The following is a 25773-nucleotide window of genomic DNA, read 5'->3' as shown; positions in this document are numbered from 1 at the left end:
GGATCACTGGGTTACTGAGTGGTACATTGGATCACTGGGTTATTGAGTTGCACTGTGGATCACTGGGTTATTGAGTTGCACGCACTGGGTTACTGAGTGGTACATTGGATCACTGGGTTATTGAATTGCACCGTGGATCACTGGGTTACTGAGTGGCACGGTGGATCACTGGGTTACTGAGGGCACATTAGATCACTGGGTTATTGAGTTGCATGGTGGATCACTGGGTTACTGAGATGCACGTAGGATCACTGGGTTATTGAGTGGCACATTGGATCACTGCGTTATTGAGTTGCACATTGGATCACTGGGTTACTGAGTTGCACGGTGGCACATTGGATCACTGGGTTACTGAGTTGCACGGTGGATCACTGGGTTATTGAGTTGCACATAGGATCACTGGGTTATTGAGTTGCACATTGGATCACTGGGTTACTGAGTGGCACCGTGGGTCACTGGGTTACTGAGTTGCACATAGGATCACTTGGTTACTGAGTGGCACATTGGATCACTGGGTTACTGAGTTGCACGGTGGATCACTGGGTTACTGAGTGGCACATTGGATCACTGGGTTACTGAGTGGCACATTGGATCACTGGGTTACTGAGTTGCACGGTGGATCACTGGGTTACTGAGTGGCACATTGGATCACTGGGTTACTGAGTGGCACATTGGATCACTGGGTTACTGAGTTGCACAGTGGATCACTGGGTTATTGATTTACACATTGGATCACTGGGTTATTGAGTTGCCGAGCACAGAAATGGGCCATTTGTCTCATCAGCCTCAAGCTGATCCTTGTACCCTTCTACAATAATCCCATGTGTCATAAATGGGTCCATGTCCTTCATTGCCGAGCCTATTTACTTGACTGTCAAAATCTATCTCCATCCACTACCTGCCCTGGCACCATATTCCAGATACAAAACTCTCTGTGAAAAAAAAATCCCCTCCATCCCTTACCTTAAACATGTTCTCCTGCTGTTGGTATCTGCACTATGGGGAAAAAATTCTGCCTAGCCTATCTTATCCTCTTATATTGTTATACCTCTGTCAGGTCACCGTTCAACCTCCTTTGCTCAATAGGAAACTAACCCAACCTATCCAATCTCTTCCCCTAACTGAAGTCCTCTAACTGAGGCGACGTTCAGCTCAGTCATGTCCTCCCTGTGGTGTAGTAACCGGAGCACTCCCATGCTCCAAGTGCAGTCAAACCTCTGTTGTAAGTTTGCAACACAACATCCTGACGATATACCCCGTGCTTTGACCTACAAAGGTAAGCAAGCCATATACTTTCCTTACCACTCTCTCTTCCTCTGTTGCCACATGGACCTGTAACACAAGATCTCTCTGTTCATCAGCAATCCTTAGTGCAGTCCATATGAAGGACCTTGACCTGAAATATCAATTGCCTATTTTCCTCCATAGGTGCTGCCTGATCTGCTGAGTTCCTCCAGCATGTTGACTTTTGCTCCAGATTCCAGCATCTGCAGACCCTCGTGTCTCATTAGGGCTCCACTGATAACTATATAGGTCCTACCCCTATTTGACTTCCCAAACTGCATCACCTTTCACTGTTTAGCCAAATGGTCTCAGCCCAAAACATTAGATTGAGGACACTCAGTCCTCGTTTATTGTCATTTAGAAATGCATGCATTAAAAAATGATACAATGTTCCTCCAGAAAGATATCACAGAAACACAGGACAAACCAAGACTAAAACTGACAAAACCACATAATAATAACACATAGTTACAACAGTGCAAAGCAATACCATAATTTGATAAAGAGCAGACCATGGGCACGGTAAAAATTAGTCTCAAGTCCCGATAGCCTCATCATCTCACACAGGCGGCAGAAGGGAGAAACTCTCCCGGCCATGATCCTCCAAGCGCCGCAAACTTGCCGATGCAGCAGCATTGGAAGCACCCAACCGCAGCGGACTCTGAGTCCGTCCGAAAACTTTGAGCCTCCGACACAGCCTCTCTGAGCACCATCCTCTGCCGAGCGCTTCAACCCCGCCCCGGCCGCTGAGCAACAAGCAAAGCCGAGGACTCGGGGCCTTCCCCTCCGGAGATTCTGGATCACACAGTAGTAGCGGCAGTGAAGCAGGCATTTCAGAAGTTTCACCAGATGTTTCTCCGTGCTCTCACATCTGTTTCCATCAAATCAGGATTGTGCACGGCACCCTACTTGACAGATAACAGATATCACCAGCAGAGTGGCTGCTGTGAGCTGCATCGTGCCGCCATCTTCTCCTCCCGCCATACTCCTTTCCATAGATGTTGCCTGGCCTGCTGAGTTCCTCCAGCATTTGGTGTGTGTTGCTCGGTTTTCCAGCATCTGCAGATTTTCTCTTGTCTCACCTTTTACTTGCTGGGACTAAATTCCATCTGGCAATGCTCCACCCAACCTTCCATCTGATTTATATCCCGCCTTAGACAACATTCCTCACAATTCAGCAACCTTTCTATTTTGAGGACACTATGCATCCTGTGGAAGTCTTCATCACCAAGAAAATTGCCGCTACGTTTCATGCATTTTTCCCGGGCATTGATTGGAAAGATCTTTTTACAGTCTCGAGGGTCTTCTGGTGGACACCATCACTGATATTGTGATTGTGCAACCGATAATTTTTGAAAATTAAATAAAGTAATTTTAACGAGAGTGACTGAGCAAACTACCTGGAGTTCTTGTCCATCTGCAACCTGATGCTGTTTCTCAGAGAGCCCGTGGTACAATGCAAGCACTTACACTCATCAGATCTGCATGAGTTGAGAGAGGGAGAGACAGAATCTTCCTGGGAGTGAAGTCAAGAGCAAAGATTAACAATTATGAACAGTACCATCTCCACGGATGAGGCTACATGTAATTCATGAATATGAATTATTTCATGGATAGATATGAAAAAACTACTAAATTCTCAACAGTGTTGTATTAATACCTGGGGAGCACTGACATCTGAAAGAAATTCAATATTGAGAGTTTGAATTTAGATGGACGTGTTCTTCAGGGAGAAGCATTTGCAGTGCAAAAGAAGCATTAAGCAGAGACTTGCCAAGTTTGTCTGAGAGAGGCTGCTTGCAGGTAGAGAGACATCAGACAGGTGGGAGGGACTTAGAAGTAAGATTTAAAAAGAGGGTTCATGTCCAGAGTGTGCAGAGGATTGGCACTAATTGGACACCACTTACAAGGAGATAGCATTGACACCGTGCAAGGCTTTTATTTGATCTTTCTTTAGGTGGAAGCGTTCTGCGAAAGTGATGGGAGTTGGTGTGGGTTAGAGGTTGTTTAAGATTGCAGATATTATGGCTGAGCCCTGACTCTCCCCACCACCTTAACAAACTATAAAGATAAAACTGTCTTCTAATCCTCTGTTTCATTTCCAACAGGTTATTCATTAGGAAAAACTGAAGCAGCCACACCAGTGAGCCATACAACTCAGTCTGCTAATAATGCAAAAGATACATTTGCTCCATCGTATGCAAATTTTACACATCATGCTCCCTGTACCAACAACTCTCCGACATCACAGCCAAGCAAGACGATGTCAACAACAATTTCACAGGATTCATCAGCACCGACGACTCTGGAGGATATCCACAAGGCAAATACCGCAAACACCAACACCAAGGCAAATGAACTGTTGAAATGGGCTGAAAATTCTACATATGTATTGATGGCTTCATTACCTTCTGAGAGTACTTTGCAGCCCTTATCGAAGAACAACAAACTAATTGGAATGATTTTGCTTCCAACTCTGATCCTTTTTCTGCTTGGTTTAATTATTGCCATTCTGTTGAATTGTTATCATGGTAGAAAAAGTAAGCAACTGCATTTTAGTTTTACTGATTTCTTAAAACTAGTTAAGGACATTGGTATTGCATTGAAGGAAATAACAAAAATCCAACAAAGTGGTTGGCCTACAAAGAAAGATTATTGTAGGAAGCATTGCTGGTCTGAGGGTGGGTCTGACATAGCGGGGGTGGGGGGGGGGGGAATAATTGATTTTACTTTTAGTTGAAGCCAATTTGTAGAAGCAGATGGCTGCTCTGCTTCCCACCTCTTGGCTTCACCTATCACCTTCCAGATCACCTCCTTCCCCTCTCCCTTCCTTTTTATTCTGGCATCTTCCCCTTCCTTCTCAGTCCTGAGGAAGGATCTCATTCTGAAACGTAGTCTGTCTATTCTTTTCCACAGATGCTGCCTGACCTGCTGAGTTTCTCCAGCATTTTGTGTGTGTTGCTCTGGATTTCCAGCATCTGCAGATTTTCTCCTGTTTGTGGGTTGATCTGATCCTATTTGTTTCCTGTCCAGTGGGTTCAGTTAAAATCAGCCCCTGGGCCAGGTCTAAAGGGGTGTCACTTGAGTTCCATTGCTGCACCTCAAACAATTTTATAAGAAATCAAGCACAGTTAAAATAATCACATTTTCAACTTGTACCTGATCACCATACCAATGATTTAAAAAGAAGCTTTGTTTCTCATAATAAAAGTGATATTATTTACTTTGTAGTTACAATGCCTTGCAAGTGCATTTGGAAGCTCCGATTGTCACTGGAAGGCAATAACAGGTGTGGGAGGATCAAGGTGATTTGAGCACATCACAGTGAGCCCAAGACGTTTTAATCCCCAGCATTATTTAACCACTGCAAGCATGTTTCATTGGTGTCAGTCCTGGGAGCCAGTGCAGCAGATAGCAACAGTAAGGAATTTATGATAGTGTGTCTGCAGTCAGCTGTGATGCAGGTAATAAATGCTCCTGGTGAAGAAATGTAGGACCTTACGAACACTTGCGAAGTCTGGAGGATGACCCTTGTACTATTCTGGATCACAAAGGTACCTCCACACCTGTTTATTAATGCAAATATCTAATCAGCCAATCATATGGCAGCAACTCAATGCATAAAAGCATGCAGACATGGTCAAGAGGTTCAGTTGTTGTTCAGACCAAACATCAGAACAGGAAAGAAATGTGATCTAAGTGAGTTTGACTGTGGAATGATTGCTGGCGCCAGACAGGGTGGTTTGAGTATCTCAGAATCTGCTGATCTGCTGGGATTTTCATGCAGAACAGCCTCTAAAGTTTACAGAGAATGGTGCAAAAAAAAACCAAACAGCATCCAGTGAGGGGCAGTTCTGTGAGCAAAAACGGTTTGTTAATAAGAGGGGTCAGAGAAGGATGGCTAGACTGGTTCAAGCTGCCAGAAAGGTGACAGTAACCATGCATTATAACAGTGGTGTGCTGAAGAGCATCTCTGAATGCACAGCACATCATATCTTGAAGCAGATGGGCTGCAGCAGCAGGAGACCACGAACATGCAGTCAATGGTCACTTGATTAGGCGCAGGAAGTACCCTATAACGTGGACACTGAAAATATGTCTATATTTTAATCAGATTGTTTTGGCCCTTCAGGTTTATGCTTTGGTATTGGTTTCTATTATTGTACCAAGCTTGGCTTGAATATTGTTCATACAGATCAAATCATTACACAGTGCATTGAGATAGAACAAGGACAATGAAGTATAAAACCTACAGAGAAAGTGCAAGGTCATAACGAGGTAGATTCTTATTATACAAGAGGTCTGTTCACGAGTCTGATAACAGTGGGATAGAAGGTGTCCTTGAACCTGGTGGCATGTGCTTTTAGGTTTTTGTGTCTTCTGCCCAGTGGGAGTGGGAGAAGACAGAATGTCCAGGACGGACGGTGGGAAGGGGTCTTTGATCCTGCTGGCTGCTCTACAGAGGTAGCGAGAAGTATAGACAGAGTCCATGGAGAGGAGGCTAGTTTCTGTGATGTGCTGAGCTGTGTCCACATCTTCCTGCAGTTTCATGCCATCACATGCACAGTAGTTACTATACCAAGCCATTATGCACCTATATAGAATGCTTTCTGTGGTGTGTTGATAAAAATCAGTGAGGATCAATTGAGACATGCCAAATTTCTTTAGCCTCCTGCGGAAGCAGAGCTGTTGGTGACTTTTCTTGCCCATGAGATCAATGTGGTTGGACTTGATAGGACAGGTTGTTGGTGTTGCTCATTCCCAGGAACTTGAAACTCTCGATTATCGTTGATGTAGACAGGAGCATGGGCACTGCCTCTCTTACCGGTCAATAACCCAATCTTTTGTTGACATAGGGGGAAAGGTTGTTGTCATGACACTGTCACTAAGCTCTCTGTCCCCTTCCAGTATTCTGTCTATAAGGAACCTCGAGGTAAAGGAGCCATTAGGAGGTAGTGACCATAATATGATAAGTTTTAATCTACAAATGAGAGGGAGAAGGGAAACTCAGAAGTGTCAGTATTACAGTTGAACAAAGGGAACTATGGTGCTATGAGGGAGGAGCTGGCCAAAGTGCAATGGAACAATACCCTAGCAGGGATGACAGTGGAACAGCAATGGCAAGTGTTTCTGGGAATAACGCGGAAGGTGTAGGATCAGTTCATTCCAAAGAGGAAGAAGGATCCTAAGGGGAGTAAGGGGAGGCAGTGGCTGACAAGGGAAGCAATGGACAGTATAAAAATAAAAGAGAAGAAGTATAACATAGCAAAGATGAGCGGGAAGGCAGAGGATTGGGAAACTTTTAAAGAGCAACAGAAGGTAACTAAAAAGGCAACACGCGGAGAAAAAATGAGGTACGAAGGTAAACTAGCCAAGAATATAAAGGAAGATAGTAAAAGTTTCTTTAGGTATGTGAAAAGGGAAAAAATAGTTAAGACCAAAATTGGGCCCTTGAAGACAGAAACGGGTGAATTTATTAAGGGGAACAAGGAAATGGCAGACGAGTTGAACAGGTACTTTGGATCTGTCTTCACTAGGGAAGACACGAACAATCTCCCAGATGTAATAGTGGCCAAAGGACCTAGGGTAATGGATAAACTGAAGGAAATTTATATTAGGCAGGAAAAGGAGTTGGATAGGCTGTTGGGTCTAAAGACTGATAAGTCCCCGGGACCTGATGGTCTGCATCCCAGGGTACTTAAGGAGGTGGCTTTAGAAATCGTGGACGCATTGGTAATCATTTTCCAATGTTCTATAGATTCAGGATCAGTTCCTGTGGATTGGAGGGTGGCTAATGTTGTCCCTCTCTTCAAGAAGGGAGGAAGAGAGAAAACAGGGAATTATAGACCGGTTAGCCTGACGTCGGTGGTGGGAAAGATGCTGGAGTCAATTATAAAAGATGAAATTACGACACATCTGGATAGCAGTAACAGGATTGGCCCTAGTTAGCATGGATTTACAAAGGGGAAATCGTGCTTGACTAATCTTCTGGAATTTTTTGAAGATGTAACTATGAAAATGGACAAGGGTATCCAAATAAAAATAAAATTAATATCCAAATAAAAAGAAAAATAAAAAAAAAAAGAAAATGGACAAGGGAGAGCCAGTGGATGTAGTGTACCTGGACTTTCAGAAAGCCTTTGATAAAGTCCTACATAGGAGATTAGTGGGAAAAATTAGGGCACATGGTACTGGGGCAGAGTACTGACATGGATTGAAAATTGGCTGACTGACAAAAAACAAAGAGTAGCGATTAATGGGTCCCTTTCGGAATGGCAGGCGGTGACCAGTGGGGTACTGCAGGGTTCAGTGCTGGGACCGCAGCTGTTTACGATATATATTAATGATTTAGATGAGGGAATTAAAAGTAACATTAGCAAATTTGCCGAAGACACAAAGCTGGGTGGCAGTGTGAAATGTGAGGAGGATGTTATGAGAATGCAGGGTGACTTGGACAGGCTGAGTGAGTGGGCAGATGCATGGCAGATACAGTTTAATGTGGATAAATGTGAGGTTATCCACTTTGGTGGTAAGAATGGGAAGGCAGGTTATTATCTAAATGGAGTCAAGTTAGGAAAAGGGGAAGCACAACGAGATCTAGGTGTTCTTGTACATCAGTCACTGAAAGCAAGCATGCAAGTACAGCAGGCAGTGAAGAAAGCTAATGGCATGCTGGCCTTCATCACAAGGGGAATTGAGTATAAGAGCAAAGGGGTCCTTCTGCAGCTGTACAGGGCCCTGGTGAGACCACACCTGGAGTACTGTGTGCAGTTTTGGTCTCCAAATTTGAGGAAGGACATTCTTGTTATTGAGGGAGTGCAGCGTAGGTTCACAAGGTTAATTCCCAGGATGGCGGGACTGTCATATGTCGAAAGATTGGAGCGACTGGGATTGTATACGCTGGAATTTAGAAGGCTGAGAGGGGAGCTGATTGAAACATATAAGATTATTCAGGGATTGGACATGCCGGAGGCAGGAAGCATGTTCCCACTGATGGGTGAGTCCAGAACCAGAGGCCACAGTTTAAGAATAAGGGGAAGGCCATTTAGAACGGACTTGAGGAGAAACTTTTTCACCCAGAGAGTGGTGGATATATGGAATGCTCTGCCCCAGAAGGCTGCGGAGGCCAAGTCTCTGGATGCTTTCAAAAAAGAGATGGATAGAGCTCTTAAAGATAGCAGAATCAAAGGTTATGGGGATAAGGCAGGAACTGGATACTGATTGTGGATGATCAGCTATGATCACAGTGAATGGCGGTGCTGGCTCGAAGGGCCGAATGGCCTACTCCTGCACCTATTGTCTATTGTCTATAAGATTATATATAAGGTGTAGTCCCTTTAAGTGATATCACCTACAGACTTGTTAATGGAGTCAGAACAGATGCCTGGTGCTTCTGATGAAAGTTTTCATTACTTATTCATTTTCTGACCAAGCCAGCAGTTACTGTCCATCCTAAACAGCTTTGAGAATCTGGTGGTGAGGCACTCTTTGAAGCACTGCATGCCTTTTAATGAGTGCGTTCGTACAATGTCATAGAGCAGGAGGTTCAGAGACCCAGTAACAGTGAGGGACCAGAGATACTTTTCCAAGTCAGGATGATTTTTAACTCGGAGGGGAACCTGCACCTGCAGATCTGGGGTGTGTTGTCAGTGAATGTTGCGGTGGCAGGATGGTGCAGAAGTTCATGCTGCAGCCCCAGAGATCTCGGGACCATGATGTGCAGGGTTTGCACGTTCTCCTTGGGGGTTCCTTTAGTTTCCTCCCTAATCATGAAAACCTGCTGGTAGATTCATTAGCTGCTGTAAATCACTGCTTACTATCAGTTAATGGCAAAAAAAATCAAAAAAGTGAGCGAATGTATGTATGAGAATGTTAATGGGATTGCTTCCAAGGGAGCTGGCCAATGACCTCCCACCTTTATCATAGTTAATAGAGGTGGTGCATACTACAGTTATCACCTGTCTTTGGTGATTCCTGCGTTAATCAAGTGAAATGCTTTGCCCTTTATGATGTTGATCTTGTAATTGGGGCATTGAAAGTAGGTATCACTTGTTACAATGTAGCCAAGGCCAGAATAGTATCATCAGATCCAACCAAATAGATTTCATTGAGGCTCTCGCTAGCCTGAGGCGAGGTATTTGTTGTATCACCAGGATGCATCTGTTAATGTAACAAAAATGCAGGGTGAAGGAAGCCACTGGCAGGGTATTGGGCTCTTCACATATCACAATAATTGAAAGACTATCTGACAATGGGAATTGTTGCTCAGAGACTCTGCAAATCTCTCAGGATGCAGTTGTTTATGTCCATTCATAGAACATACAACATCCTGTAATTATGACTGTTCACCATCATTTACTACAGATAGCAAGAAAAAACAATTTATAACGTTATCTCAAAGGCATTGCGAGTGGAGTAACGAGTGCTTGATAAAGAGATACAAAGTATTTAAAAATTAATCGTCTCAATTTATTATTAATAATTAAGGAAAGTTTTATACAATGCAGCTGATCAAGAATATTTTTTGTTCTTGATTATTTAGGATCTTTTAATGGATTATATAAAGATTGTCGCATTATTTTTCCAACTCACATTTCCCACAGTCATACAAAAGGATTTTTCATACAACTGTTTATGAATGTCCCTGGGCAGATCACAAAGATCAGTGGTATCATATGCAGTGCACTCTCTGCACTGTGACCTGAAGAAGTCACAACTGCAATCTCACTGAGACTTTGGTCTTGCTAATGGATCTGATTTGCTAATCTGTGATTTGGTTATATCAATAGATTAAGTAGAAGGCCAATCGTGCAGAGGAATACTTTGATACTTCATACTTTATTGTCCCCAAACAATTGATACTAGAAAGTACAATCATCACAGCGATATTTGATTCCGCGAATCAATATGGATTATCTGTAAGGACTACACAACAGAGTGCTATAATCAGTAATCCCTTGATGTAGAATTAGAATCAGGTTTATTATTGCTGTCTTGTGATGTGAAATATGTTGTTTTGTGGTATCAGTACAGTGCAAAGACATAAAATTACCATAAATTACAAAATAAATAAATAGTGCAAAATTAAGGGAATAATGAGGACCCATTCGGAAATCTGATGGTGCAAGGAAGGAGCTGTTTCTGAATCATTGAGTGTGAGTCTTCAGTCTCCTGTACCTCTGAGTAACAATGCTCTCAACTGATTTGACTAAAATTAAATAAGAGAACGATAACATAAACTCAGAGGCAGAACTTCACAGACATTTCAGTGTCGGGCCAGACTCCTGTTGACCACAGGTTCACTTCCCTTTCCTGTTTTCATTCCACTCTGCCTGAAAGTTGGAGGGTGTCTTCTCAAAGTAGACCCCTGCCTGATGGAGATGTGGCACCATTATAGCAAACTGCTTCCCATCTTGTGAAATTCAAATCTGTTTCCTTGAGATACATTTTCAGCACATCTTTGAGTCTTTCATCCTGAAATCCACCCCATAATTTCTCTGCTGTGAGGAGAGGGATTCTTTGAGCAGAAGAGATCAGTATTTTCATACCATATACTGTCCAGCACAGCTGATGCCTTGACACTGGTCTCATTAGCTTTAGTGAGGAGGCTGTCAATGTCCTCCCTGCCAATTCTCTAGATTCATTGATGGTGACATCTCCCCAGTCTCTTTAGGTGTTGTTGATAACTTGCCAGAACTTGTATTGTGGGCTATGATCAGTGAAAACACATCAGAGGATTACCCACAGGGAGCACTTCCACAGTGAATCATGTGCTGAGTCTTGAATCAATTTTTGACAAAGCCGTGAAAAAGATGGCTACCTAGGAAATGGAAGTGCTGAACTGTTTTCAGGTCCTGCTTCTTAGTAACTATTTGAGACAGGCGGATAGGCCAATGTTTAACGAGAATCCTTGGCTTTGATAAGTTTGTGTAAGAAGATTCTGCATGGACTGAAAGTCATTCTCAGTGAACGAGAGGATGGCATAGTCATTAGCATATTGAAGATCAGTAGTGGATCCCTTGGAGACTGCAGTCCTCAATCAGAATGACAGAGCCATCCACTCCTTCTGTCCTCAGTGCCTTGCTGCTCCTTAAAGAACGCAAGGATCACTGCTACCAAGAAGAGAGCAATGATATGGCTTTACTTAACTCCAGTTAGGATAACAGATGAATCCGTAGCCTCTGTAGAGAATTGTGGTGCTCATGTCATCATGAAGGAGCCTTGGAATATTAGTCATCTACAGCTCCTTTAAATTTCTGCTTCAGAGCAAGCTCTGCATCACATATTTGACAGAAGGTATGAACTTGGCATCACATCAATTTCAAATTGGTTTACAAATGCAAATATGTTTATTGGGGAAATATTTTACCCAAATGTAATTCAACCTAAAGATTTAATTGTATGAAAGATGTACTCAATTTTATTTCCTGAGAAGATAAGCATTAACATGGGTGGTTTTCATTTATTTGCAGAGTAAGTCAAATATTTTATTAATGACAACTTCCTCCAACTTCAGAATATGTTTCAACTTGTGTTAACTTCTTTTCACAGGGATAAATGATGAAGTTAATTGTGAAAATCCAGCAAGGTATGAAGCTTAAAATTTATTTTTAAATTAAAATACATATAGTGTTTGAGGCTTGCAGGGACAGATTTTATTGGAATAAGAACAAGTCTAGAAATTTTCAAGAGCATTCCATCTTGATGTGAATACATTTTTGCTTTGGTGCTTTTGTCAGTGTGAAACACTATTGGGTGTAAATGTTAAAAAGTGTTTCGGCTGCTGTTGGATTGAGAAAGTCTATTCAAACTGCAACACTGGGGTAACTACACACAAAGTTAAACATGATAATGGTGATATCCTGGATGGATATGGATTATATCCAGGCAGATGGGTTTAGTTTACTTTGGCATCAAGGTCAGCAGAGATTGTGGGCTGAAAGGCCTGTACCATTCTATGTTTGGTGGACAATATGCATTGTCTTTTGCTATCCCTGCACTGTGTGGCTGCACCTATTATCCCAGCCAATTTTCACTTGAGTTAAACAAACAGAAATTTGGGCAAACTTCCTGAACGGCAGAGGATCCTCCCCAGATCTGTTTTTACGAACTGCCTCTGTTCAAACTGCAAGGTGTTTGGAAAGATCAGGCCATTAACCAGAGCAGAGCCAAATGAGATCTCTGCCTTCCCATCTTCTCCCTTTGTAAGCATGCTTTCTACAGCTTGAGTACCCAGGAGGCCACGTGTATTTGATTCTGCCATCGGGTCTGGCCCTGTGGCTCAGAAGGGAAGGGGCGAGAAGAGAAGTGCAGTAGTGATTGGGGATTCTGTAGTTAGAGGGACAGACTGGAGGCTCTGTGAATTTGAAAGAGACTCTCCGAGGGTACTGTTGTCCCCCAGGTGCAGGGTCAGGAATGTCCTGGATCAGGTCCATGCCATTCTAAAGGGGGAGAACGATCAGCCTTAAGTCATAGTACATATCAGTACCAACGACAGGAAAAGGGAGGAGGTTCTAAAGAGAGAATATGGGGAGTTAGGCAGAAAGCTAAAAAGCAGGACCTCCAGGTAGTAATCACTGGACTGCGCCAGGTAAGAATAAGATAATTTGGCAGATGAATGTATGGCTGACTAATTGGTGCAGGGGGCATCATTTCAGATTTCTGGATCATTGGGATCTCTTCAGGGGAAGGTGTGACCTGTACAAAAAGGACAGGATACACCTGAACCCAAGGAGGACCAATATCCCTTGCAGGCAGGTTTGCTAGAGCAGTTGGGGTGAGATTAAACTAATTTGGCAGGGAGATAGGAACCAGAGTGATAGGGCTGAACATGGGGCAGTTGCTACACAAGTCAAAGTATTGTGTAGTGGGACTGTGAGGAAGGACGGGCAGATGATAGGACTAAATTGCAGTCAGTGGGGTGAGTTGAAGTGTAACATGGGGACAAAATTGAAAAGGGTGATGAACACAGGACTGAAAGTCTTATATTTGAGCCCATGCAGTATACAGAATAAGGTAGATGACCTTGCAGCACAGTTAGAGATTGACAGGAGTGACATTGTGGACATCACTGAGTCATGACTGAAAGAAGATTATAGCTGGGAGCTTAATATCCAAGGACACATATTGTATCGAGAGGAGAGGCAGGTAGGCAGATTGCGTGGGGTGGCTTCTGTTGGTAAAAACTGAAATCATAGAAACATAGAAAACCTACAGCACAACACAAAGCTGTGCCGAACACGTTCTTACCTTAGAACTACCTAGGGTTACCCATAGCCCTCTTTTTTTCTAAGCTCCATGTACCTATCCAGGAATCTCTTAAAAGACCCTATCGTTTCCGCCTCCACCACTGTTGCCAGCAGCCCATTCCACGCATTCACCACTCTCTGCATAAAAAACTTACCCCTGACAGCTCCTCTGTACCTACTTCCAAGTACCTTAAAACTATGTCCTCTCGTGCAAGCCATTTCAGCCCTGGGAAAAAGCCTCTGACTATCCACATGATCAATGCCTCTCATCATCTTATACACCTCTATCAGGTCACCTCTCATCCTCCATCGCTCCAAGGAGAAAAGGCCAAGTTCACTCAATCTATTCTCATAAAGCATGCTCCCCAATCCAGGCAACGTCCTTGTAAATCTCCTCTGCACCCTCTCTATGGTTTCCACATCCTTCCTGCAGTGAGGCGGCCAGAACTGAGCACAGTACTCCAAGTGTGGTCTCACCAGGGTCCTATATAGCTGCAACATTACCTCTTGGCTCCTAAATTCAATCCCCCAATTGATGAAGGCCAATGCACCATACGTCTTCTTAACCACAGAGTCAACCTGCGCAGCAGCTTTGAGTGTCCTATGGACTCAGACCCCAAGATCCCTCTGATCCTCCACACTGCCAGGAGTCTTACCATTGATGCTATATTCTGTCATCATATTTGACCTACCAAAATGAACCACTTCACACTTATCTGGGTTGAATTCCATCTGACATTTCCCAGCCCAGTTTTGCATTCTATCAATGTCCCGCTGTAACCCCTGACAGCCCTCCACACTATCCACACCACCCCCAACCTTTGTGTCATCAGCAAATTTACCAACCTATCCTTCCACTTCCTCATCCAGGTCACTTATAAAAATCACAAAGAGTAGGCGTCACAGAACAGATCCCTGAGACACACACTGGTCACCAACCTCCATGCAGAATATGACCCGCCTACAACCACTCTCTGCCTTCTGTGGGCAAGCCAGTTCTGGATCCACAAAGCAATGCCCCCTTGAATCCCATGCCTCCTTACTTTCTCAATAAGTCTTGCATGGGGTACCTTATCAAATGCCTTGCTGAAATCCATATACACTACATCTACTGCTCTACCTTCAATGTGTTTCGTCACATCCTCAGAAAATTCAATCAGGCTCATAAGGCACGACCTGCCTTTGACAAAGCCATGCTGACTATTCCTAATCATATTATACCTCTCCAGGTGTTCATAAATCCTGCCTCTCAGGATCTTCTCCATCAACTTACCAACCACTGAAGTAAGACTCATTGGTCTGTAATTTCCTGGGCTATCTCTACTCCCTTTCTTGAATAAGGGAACAACATCTGCAACCCCCCAATCCTCCGGAACATCTCCCATCCCCATTGACGATGCAAAGCTCATCGCCAGAGGCTCAGCAATCTCCTCCCTCACCTCTCACAGTAGCCTGGGGTACATCTCGTCTGGTCCCAGTGACTTATCCAACTTGATGCTTTCCAAAAGCTCCAACACATCCTCTTTCTTAATATCTATATGTTCAAGCTTTTCAGACCACTTTAAGTTATCCCTACAATTGCTAAGACCCTTTTCTGTAGTGAATACTGAAGCAAAGTATTCATTAAGTACCTCTGCTATCTCCTCCAGTTCCATGCACACTTTTCCACTGTCACACTTGATTGGTCCTATTCTCTCACATCTTATCCTCTTGCTCTTCACGCTTATCCTCTTGCTCTTCAAATCTTCAGAAAGAGGTGACATAGGATCAGAAGAAGTAGAATACTTGTGGGTAGAGCTAAGAAACTGCAAGGGTAAAAGACCCTGATGGGAGTTTCATAAAAACCTCTGAACAGTATCCAGGATGTGGGATACGAATTACAAGGGGAGATAGGAAAGGCATGTAAAAGGTAGATTTGGAAAATCAAGTTGGTGCTGAATCCCGAGATAGAATTTGTAGAATGCCTACAAGACGGATTTTTGGAGCAGCTTGTGGTTGAACCCACTAGGGAAAAGGCAATTCAGGATTGGGTGTTGGGTGATGAACCAGATTTGATTAGAGAGCTTAAGGTAAAGGAACCCTTGGGAGACAGTGATCACAATTTAATAGAATTCATCCTAAAGATACAGACAGAAGATAAAGTAGAGTAAAGGGAATTACAAGGCATGACGAAGGAGCTGGCCAAAGTTCATTGGAAGGGGTCACTAGCAAGGATGATGGCAGAACGGCAATGGTTGGAGTTTCAATGGGCAATTCAGAAGGCCAGAATGGATACATCCCAAAGATGAAAAAGTATTCTAAGGGAAGATGAGGCAACCGGGGCAGATGAGGGAAGTCAAAGACAACATTAGATTCTGGAATGGTTCTGGGGGACGGGTAAAAATTGCAAATGTCACTCCACTCTATAAGAAGGAAGAGGGGCAGAACAAAGGAAATTTTGGCTTGATATCCTGAATTCAGTGGTTGGAAAAATGTTGGAGTCTATTATCAAGGATGAGGTTTCAGGTTACTTGAAGGCATATGATAAAATAAGCCAAAGTCAACATGGTTTTCTGAAGGGGAAATCCTGCCTGACAAATCTGCTGGATTTTTTTTCAGGAAATAACAAGCAGGATACACAAAGGAGAGTCAGTAGATGTTGATTATTTGGATTTTCAGAAGGCCTTTCACAAGGTGCTGCACATGAGACTGCTTAACAAGTTAAGAGCCCATGGTATTACAGGAAAGATACTATCATGGATAGAAGATTGGCTGATTGGGAAGAAGCAATGAGTGGGAATAAAAGGGGCCTTTTCTGATTGGCTGCCAGTGCCTAGAGGTGTTCCACAGGGGTTGGTATGAAGATAGGTGGAGGGGCAGGTTGTGTCGAGGAAGTCTGCAGAAGGACCAAGACAGATTGGCCGAATGGGCAAAATAGTGGCAGTAGAACATAGTGTTAGGAAGTGTATGGTCATAGACGTTGGTAGAAGGAAAAAGATGTGGACTATTTTCTAAATGGGGAGAAAATTCAAAACACCAGAGGTGCAAGGGGACTTGGGAGTCCTTGTGCAGGATTCCCTGAAGGTTGACTTTCATACTGAGTCAGTGGTGAGGAAGACAAGTGCAGTGTTAGCATTCATTTTGAGAGGACTAGAATATAAAAGCAAAGATGTATCACAGGGGTTTATAAGACTTTATAAGGCATTGGTCACACTTCACTTGGAGTACTGTGAGCAGTTTTGGGCCTCTTATCTTAGAAAAGATGTGCTGGCTTTGGAGAGGGTCCAGAGAAGGTTCACAAGAATGATTCCAGTTGATTTATGAGGAGCATTTGATGGTTCTGGGCCTGTACTCACTGGAGTTTAGAAGAATGAGGGGGTGGGGATCTCATTAAAACTTATTGAATATAGGTAGAGTGGATGTGCAGAGATGTTGTCTATAGCGGGTGAGTCTAGAACGAGAGGGCACAACCTCAGAATAGAGGGATGTCCATTTAGGACAGAGATGAGGAGGAATTTCTTTAGCCAGAGGGTGGTGAATCAGTGAAATTCATTGCCACAGACAGCTATGGAGGCTAGGTCATTTAGTATATTTAAAGTGGAGGTTAATATGTTCTTGATTAGCCAGGACATCAAAGGTTACAAGTAGAAGGCAGAGGTACAGGATTGAATCAGAAAATAAGTTAGCCACAATGCAGTGGTGGAGAACTCTTGATAGACCAAATGGCCCCAACTATGTTCTTATGTCTTATGATCTTAAAAAATTTAATCTTCAATTTAGGGAGAGTAGGAATGTAATCCTGCCTTTGCCTCCAGAGTATTTCTCTCATAACCCAATCTTGGATTATGAAAATCAAAAGAAAACATGAAGGAGCATCTATTTTCTTTTTTTTTGTTAAGATTCCTACAATATCTAAGTATAGCTCCACCAGTCATTCCTCTACCTCCTACACCCATCCCTCCACCATGGTCCAGAACAAGCCCCACCTCCCCCTGTAGAAGAAGACTGTAAGTGGTTTTGCAAAATGACAGAAATTGGTTTCAGTCAGTGGTTTTAAAATAAGAAATAAATTGTGTTGTACAAGGATTCAGCAAATTGACGAGTACGTCACCACTTGCAACTACTTTATCTTAGTGCTCAAGAGCAGAAACATCAGCCTAACTCAAAATAATGTGGCTGGGCAATTGAGGCCTGATCTCTGTTTTCCTCCTTCCTTCTGAAAGTTACTCCTGAGCGGTTCAGTCTCCATCTCGGTACGGGGGGCTACTCAGAGGAAGAGAGCAGGAGGAAATGCTTTGTTGCTCTTACCTTCTTGATATTGTTAATGTGCATGGTCCCCGAGGGCTGTGTGGGATTCTGCTAAAATATTATTGACAGGAAGAATAGTGTAAGATGTTGAATGCAGTCTGCTCATAATTTCCCATGCCACCCCGCCCACTCAACTGGTGTCTCGCCCTAACTTTCCCTCTATTTGATGCCATTTGCCTCCCGTGTCCTTCTCCATTGAAACGTGTACTGCTGGACCCTGGGCCCGCTGCCGCGGGAGGGTCCTTGCTGTTGATAAAGCCAGGATACGTCTTCTTGCCTGTAGCAGGGTGAGGGGCCAGCGAGTAATCAGTGGCTCAGTGTGGAGCAGTTAGAAGGTTCCTTCTTGGTGAGCAGCAAGTGATTCACACATTCTGGCCACCTTCCAACAAGAAGGAAAACGTTGCAAGTTAGAAACATTCCTTAAAAGCAGCTGCCTTATCTAAGTGCTCTTTAAGTGGATAAGAGCAAAGCTAGCAGCTTTGTCTCAAACATCAAGAGGATGCAGTTAATCACATCCACTGAAGTGTAATCAGTACTTCTACTACTTGACATGTCATTGCATGCATTAGACAGGTAACTGTCCGTCAGCGAACACTCCAGAGATCTGAAGATGAGCTTCAGTGCAACATAAATATCTGAGTTAAGCACTCCCTCTCACCATTATCAGCTGGTAGAAATATTCAAGATGCAAAGTGAGTTACTTTGTGGCACAAATTGGAAAACTTTAATTTTTCATCTTAATTACCTAACTCAGGCAAAGCGTATGTGATTAAATGCTTCTGCCGTTAGGATATCCTGTGCCACAGTGATGCTGCCAACCCAGTGGCGCCTATCCACATTATGCATCTTTTAGCTCTAAGAGATTCTGTGAATTTTGAAGTTTGAATTAGCCTTTACATCTTCTGTCTTTGTGTTTTTGTGATATTCAAGCAAAAAAAAAGGCAATATGTCTAAACCAATGGTCGGGAATCTTGTCCTGGTTTCAGAGAGGGACACTGACAAAAGTAAAACTGTTCCCCACTGGTGCACCGACTATAAACACAAAAATTAATGGACAATTTGGCTGTCTTGTATAAATTGAATCACCAGTCAGAGCAACCAGGCAATGCAGCCTATTACTTTTGCCTTAATTGCAAAATAAAAACTAGTTGAGTGGTGTCATGTTTTTGTATGGAGTTTTTAATGATCATGTCATGTGACAGGCAGTATTTAAGTGCAGTTGTTCATAAATCCAGAAATAAATGTCCCACCATCCAACCACACCTTTTAGGGCTCAAGGCTTGGATAACATGAGCTCTGCTGATCTAAGTACTTTGTTGTTGCTAACGAACAAAATGACAGCGATGCTCCTGCATTGTATCAGTTGACACCATGTTACTTTACAGTTCTTTCAATAAATTAGAATCTTTCACCAAAGAACAAAACCTGATACCGAGGCTGAAGGCACACTGGTTCAGAACCTGCAGTTAGATGTAACATATCAGGTCTTGCCACTGATCTTGAAGAAAGCTCTCCATGAAGATTGAGCCAATACAAACTTCTCATTTTCTGATGCCTACTTCTGCCAGGTTGTTCATTGTTCATTCAGCAATTTTATATCATCAGTAAAAAATTTTCCAGCAAGTTTTGAAGCAAAAGGCACACTTTTAATGAACTTTTCTTACCATCTAGATTGCAAAATAAAGATGAAAACATCCAGTATTGTTTAAAAAGGAATCAAACCCCACCACCACACATATTGAACTTTTAATGTCTCTTATATTTACAAATAATTGTGAAAGGGTTTTTGAAATAGTTTGCTAAGTGGTAATTAGGTTCTGTAAGTAGCTAAAATCCCACGTAACTAAATACATGATCTTCAGAGTATTTCACAGGAAGAATATTCATACCAATTCAAGTGACTTCAGATTCCATTGAGGAAGAGTGAAGATCATTCAGTGGAACTGTGGTCTATCACTGACAGCAATTTTAGGATTCATTAAACTATGTATTTAGGAAAAAGTTAAAGTTGTTGTTTGTTTCAGAAAAAAATTATGGCAACACTAATTACATTGACTTATACTGACAACACTAATGCTACTGACTTTTCCTGCTGACTGTCAAATACACAAGAAACATACATTTTCCCTCTTTGGCAAGATTGTGAGTAAGTGAGTGAGTTTGTGTTGCCTAAAGGACTTCATTCTGTAACCAGTGGGAACCGGTTAAAAGTAAAATGCATTTCATTTTTGTGCTCTGGCTCTTCCAGAAGCCTCACTGGTTAAAGCAAGAATGAATTAAAGTCCACAGGAGGGAAACTAAACTGCTATTAAAAGCAGCGGAATATGCAGAGTGAGTTGTTCGCCCCTCATGTCTCGTGATGGACTCCTGCTGTCGCTCTAGTAGAAGGTCTGTAAACAAGCCCTTGAATGGTACTGAAACAGTCACCTGCTCCATTCAAACCTACTGAGGTGGATATGGTAGGGGCTGAGTTCTTCTCAAGATGGACATCTTCCTGTCCCCGTCATCACAGATACACTGCAGCTCTTCAGAAGTGGAAATCTTTTGGGAGATGGAGACATGTTGTCTGTTTTACTGACAGCTGTTCCCAAGTAGGGTAAAAACTGGACATTAAAGGACTTAGCAGCTGAAAATGAGCTTGGGCTTAGGACTGAACCCTGAGAATTTTCAATGGGAGATATTTTTTCTAATTAGCTGAAAGTATTCAGTGGTTTAAGTGTTTTATTTATAATAATCTTACTTTTTAAAATAAATTAAAGATGTTTATTTGTAATTTCCCCTCATTCATGTAAGCCCTATATTCGAGGAAGATGTAGCTTCTGTGATGGAAGTTGAGATGGAAGAAGTCAACAAATGGATGGGCAGCATGAAAGAAAAATGTAAGTGAACAAACAAACAACATGTCCGCACAGTCATACTGTACCTGTTTAAAAATCTACCCTCCTGGGAAAATGAGGGGGCATGGTTCCACACCTTACAAAGAAACACTCATTCCCAATGACTTCTCTGGCCCTCTCTTACACTCAACTTCACAGCCACCCTTTTCCCCTTCTCTCTGTCCCATTTCCTTATAACGCTTTGCTCCTTTCTACTCCAAAGCCCTCACTTAATTCTTCATTAGTTCTTGGGGAATTTCTTTATGTTTATGGAAGTTTCATTCTAATAAACAGGGAAGACCATGAAATTATCCCCTTCCTCCAGGCTTGAGCTATTTATAGTACTAATGTGTGCTTCTGCCTTGTCTGATAAATATGTTTCTGAATCATTTCAGCTCATCAAGGAAATTCATTAGACACCAGCAAAGACAAAAATTAAAATGCAGGTCAGTGTTCACTAGTTTTAATTCTGAAAGCTAATTATTTGTATTTCTCAGTAGAAATATTAAATTTACAGAGTTTCATTTAAACAAGTGATGCATAGATTTTTATTTTAAAAAGCCGTACAGTGAAATGTATAATAATAGCTTTAATCATCTGATACTACTACACTTACAGTGTCACGCCACAACAAGTCACGACAGGAAGTGGTATTGAATAAAGCTGCAGCATAAACAAAAGAGAGCTAAAGTGCCAGAGGTCTCAGCGAGCCAGTGAAAAAGGATCTAAGTAGCACGCAAATGATTCATTTCTTCTTGGCAATCAGAATAAAGAAAGCATTGGGATTTAGTTTGATAATAACTATAACAATAGCTATGATATATTGATATCTTGACACAGCTTACATTATTGATAGCTGAAATAATGAAAGACTGCACTGCAAAGTTTTATTATTAATATACAGATATACACAGTGGCCACTTTATTAGGTACACCTATACACCTGCTAGTAATGCAGATATCTAATCAGCTAATGATGTCACAGCAACACAATGCAGAAAAGCATGCAGACATGGTCAAGAGGTTCAGTTGTTGTTCAGCCCAAACATCAGAACAGGAAAAAAATGTGATCGAAGTGACTTTGACTGTGGAACGATTGTTGGTGCCAGACAGGGTGGTTTGAGTATCTTAGAAACTGCTGATCTCCTGGGATTTTCATGCACTGCAGTCTCTAGCGTTCACAGAGAATGGTGCAAAAGACAAAAATCATCCAGTGAGTGGCAGTTCTGTCAGCGAAAGTGCATCGTTCATGAGCGAGGTCAGAGGAGAATGGCCAGACTGGTTTGAACTGACAGAACGGCAACAGTAACTCAACTAACCACATGTTACAACAGTGGTGTGCAGAAGAACATCTCTGAACGCACAACACATCGGACCTTGAGGTGGATGGGCTATAGCAGCAGAGGGCCATGAACATATTCAGAGGCCACATAATTAGATACAGAAGGCACTTAATAAGGTGCATGTGTCTCAGCAACTAGTACACTTTATTTACATAATGTTTCTTTCAAAACTACATAACAAAGGAAAAGTTTACTTTTTAAATAATGGCACATTCTAGTAAGAGCTCCTGTGAGTTTCCTAAACTGAAAATATCATGAATTAGTGAGAATTAATTAAAATTTCCTGTTTCGTTAAATTTCCCTAGTGTCAGTGAACATTCTATCTTCAGTTAAAAATTCAGAAACATGTACTTAGAAGTGGGGGGTTGTTGAGTCCCATGAGAACAATGGATAATGTGAAGTAGAAGTGATGCTTTCTCTTCTCCAATGCATTCAACCTCCATATGGAGCTTCACACAGGAAGAGACAAAAAGAAATGAGAGTAGAGAAGAGGATATGGAGCATCATGCAACTGTCACTGGGATTATATGATCAATATTTTTGAGCCTGTGGGTATACTTAATTTTAATTCCAAAATTCTATTGAGTTTATGGCAATTGGGAATTGATAAGAAGACAACTACAATGGGACCTCTTGACATACCTGAATCTCACTAATCCATAATGTTATATTCCTTCTGCAGGGATTTTGAACAGCTCTTTTGGAATTTAAGATAAATAGAGTTATGTGGCAGAGAAACAAGCTGTTCAGCCAAACTGATGGCGGTCAAGATTGCACCTGTGTACAATGCTCCTTTGGTCGACATCTTCTGGATAGATCATGAAACAATATATTTCACTCCTTTTACGTCTTTTCCATTTGCTTTTCATCTTGAATGTGAATCTGGGGCTGTTGGAGACTGTGATTCGCTGTCTGGAGATCATTTGGGTGTTCCAGTGCTCTACAGTCTCCAAGAGGATTCTAGGAGGCAGAGGTGGCGAGCGCGGGCAGGCTGCGGTACGGGACATAAGCCGATGTCTGACTCCATTTCGCTGGTTAAAGCTTCCATTATTCGCCGATTAAAGTGATGAGGGAGATTGAAACATAGAGGTGAATGCAGAAGTTTGGAGATGGTTTGGGTTCTTCAGCACTCTGCAGTCTCCAAGAGGATTCAGGGAGACAGAGGCAGTGTGCATTAAGCTTGTTATGGGCAGGCTGTGGGATGGGACGCGAGCCAACATTTGACTCCAATTTGACAATTAAAATTTCCATTGTTCACCGACTAAAGCGACAAGGGAGATTGAAGTATCGAGGTAGGTGCAGAGGGTGAACACCGACTACCAGTCTGTTGATCGCTAAGGATCACTCTGCTATGCCACTGGAGAGGGGAGAACCTGCTACTGTGTCCAAAGAATGTCACTCAGGTTTTCCGCGTTTTGGATGTGGACTTGGACTATAGACTTTTTTTGCAGTCATAGTTTTTTTATATTGTGTTTTTTTTGCCTGATCTTTCTAGTTCCTTTTTGTTCATGGGGAGGGGGATTTTGGGGGGGGAGGCGGAGCTGATGTGCCTGTTCCATTTTTGTTCATTTTTTGTGCGGGGAGGGGATTTTTCGGGGTTGATGACTGTACTGCCTTTCTTTTCTTTCTTCGTTTCATGACTACCTGGAGAAGAAGTATTTCAGAGTTCTATTCTTTGATAATAAATGAACATTTGAACCTTTGAACTCATCCATGCTGACCAAGATGTCCACCTGCACTAGTCCCATTTGCCTGTGTCTGGCCTGTATCCCTCTTTGACTCTCCAATCCATGTTCCCGTCCAAATGTGTTTTAAACATTATAATTGTTCCCAGCTCCCTCTGGCATCTTGTTCCATACACCCATCACCCTCTGTGTGAAAGAGTTACTCCTCAGCTTCCTTTTAAATCTTTCCCCTCTCACTCTAAATCAATGTCCTCTAGTTGTGGACTCCCCCACCAGATAAAAGACCTTAGACTTTATATACATCTAACCCTCAAAATATCACACATCATTTTCCTCAAATCCAGGAAATAAAGCCCCAGCCTATCCAGTCTCTGTATAAGTCAGGTCCTCCAGTACCAGTAACCTTGCCATGAATCATTTCGGCATCCTTCCCCGCTTAATTTAAAAATAAAATAATTACATTTTGAATCAAGAATCTCTTGAGCCAAGACATGCGGTTAATCCACAGCAGAGATAACCTACCAGAAGATAAACAAAACTCATGAAGGTTCCACACACAACACAAACAACAGGAATTCTGCAGATGCTGGAAATTCAAGCAACACACATCAAAGTTGCTGGTGAACGCAGCAGGCCAGGCAGCATCTCTAGGAAGAGGTGCAGTCGACGTTTCAGGCCGAGATCCTTCGTCAGGACTAACTGAAGGAAGAGTGAGTAAGGGATTTGAAAGTTGGAGGGGGAGGGGGAGATCCAAAATGATAGGAGAAGACAGGAGGGGGAGGGATGGAGCCAAGAGCTGGACAGGTGATTGGCAAAAGGGGATATGAGAGGATCATGGGATGGGAGGTCCGGGGAGAAAGATGGTTGGGGGGGGAACCCAGAGGACGGGCAAGGGGTATATTCAGAGGGACAGAGGGAGAAAAAGGAGAGTGAGAGAAAGAATGTGTGCTTAAAAATAAATAATGGATGGGATACGAGAGGGAGGTGGGGCATTAGCGGAAGTTAGAGAAGTCAATGTTAATCATGAAGGTTCCTATGAGCAGCTCCAGACAAAAACAGACATGCGGTCTGGAAGGGAAAACAAGTCTTTCCTGGTGAAATTAACATGAAAATAATAGTTGGAGCACCGCAGCGATCGGAGAGGATGAGTGAGTGACCATGTTATTACCCCAGGGCAGGGCTTCCTTACCTTCTTAACCCTATGGCCCCTTAAAGTTCACTGAGGGAACACGGACCCCACATTGGCAACCCCTGGTGTAGCAAACACAGACCCCAGGTTGGTAACCCTTGGTGTAGGGAACACGGACCCAGGTTGGGAACCCCTGGTGTAGGGAATGCGGACCCCCGGTTGGGAACCCCTGGTGTAGGGAGCACGGACCCCAGGTTGTGAACCCCTGGTCTATGGAACATGAAATCAGGTTGGGAATCCCTAGTCTGGGGAACACGGACCCAGGCTGGGAACCACTGGTGTAGGGAGCACACACCCCAAGTTGTGAACCCCTGGTCTAGGGAATACGGACCCAGGTTGGAAACCCCTGGTGTAGGGAACACAGACCCTGTGTTGGAAACCCCTGATCTAGCGAACACAGACCCCAGGTTGGGAACCCCTGGTCTAGGGAACACAGACCCTGTGTTGGAAACCCCCGGTGTAGGGAACATAGACCCCAGGTTGGGAACCCCTGATGTACGAAACACGAACCCAGGTTTAGAACCTCTGGTGTAGGGAACACGGAACCAGATTGCGAACCCCTTGTCTAGGGAACACGGACCCAGGTTGGGAATCTCTGGTCTGGGGAACATGGACCCAGGTTGGGAATCCCTGGTGAAGGGAACACGGACCCCAGGTTGGGAACCCTTGGTGTGGGGAATACGGACCCCCGGTTGTGAACCCCTGGTCTAGGGAACACGGAACCCGGTTGGGAACCCCTGGTCTGGGGAACACGGACCCAGGTTGGGAACCCCTGGTATAGGGAACACAGAACCAGGTTGGGAACCCCTGGTGTAGGGAACACGGACCCAGGTTGGGAGCCCCTGGTGTAGGGAACACAGA

At 43.1% G+C, this 25773-nt stretch overlaps 1 protein-coding gene across 3 annotated transcripts in view; it reads left to right on the top strand.

Annotated features, from left to right (window-relative positions):
* Positions 1–24336, top strand: part of tmem154 (transmembrane protein 154) — a 40099-nt gene extending 15763 nt beyond the window's left edge. Inside the window, exons 2-6 of one of the 3 annotated variants that reach the window (XR_011885762.1) lie at positions 3393–3824; positions 11836–11872; positions 20613–20698; positions 21091–21141; positions 22721–24299. Coding sequence is in view for 2 of the 3 variants with exons in the window: in XM_072256069.1 (XP_072112170.1) it covers positions 3393–3824; positions 11836–11872; positions 20613–20698; positions 21091–21134 (599 nt within the window). In the remaining variant the exon portion in view is untranslated. Of the gene's footprint in view, positions 1–3392; positions 3825–11835; positions 11873–20612; positions 20699–21090; positions 21142–22720 lie in introns of all 3 variants that reach the window. The other 2 variants (XM_072256069.1, XM_072256070.1) reach the window with 2 other exon arrangements.
* Positions 24337–25773: the final 1437 nt, after the last annotated feature.

Source organism: Mobula birostris, chromosome 4, assembly GCF_030028105.1.
Source record: "Mobula birostris isolate sMobBir1 chromosome 4, sMobBir1.hap1, whole genome shotgun sequence".
NCBI lineage: Eukaryota > Metazoa > Chordata > Chondrichthyes > Myliobatiformes > Myliobatidae > Mobula > Mobula birostris.
Note: the sequence above shows the minus strand (reverse complement) of the source record. Positions and strands in the feature narration are given on the sequence as shown.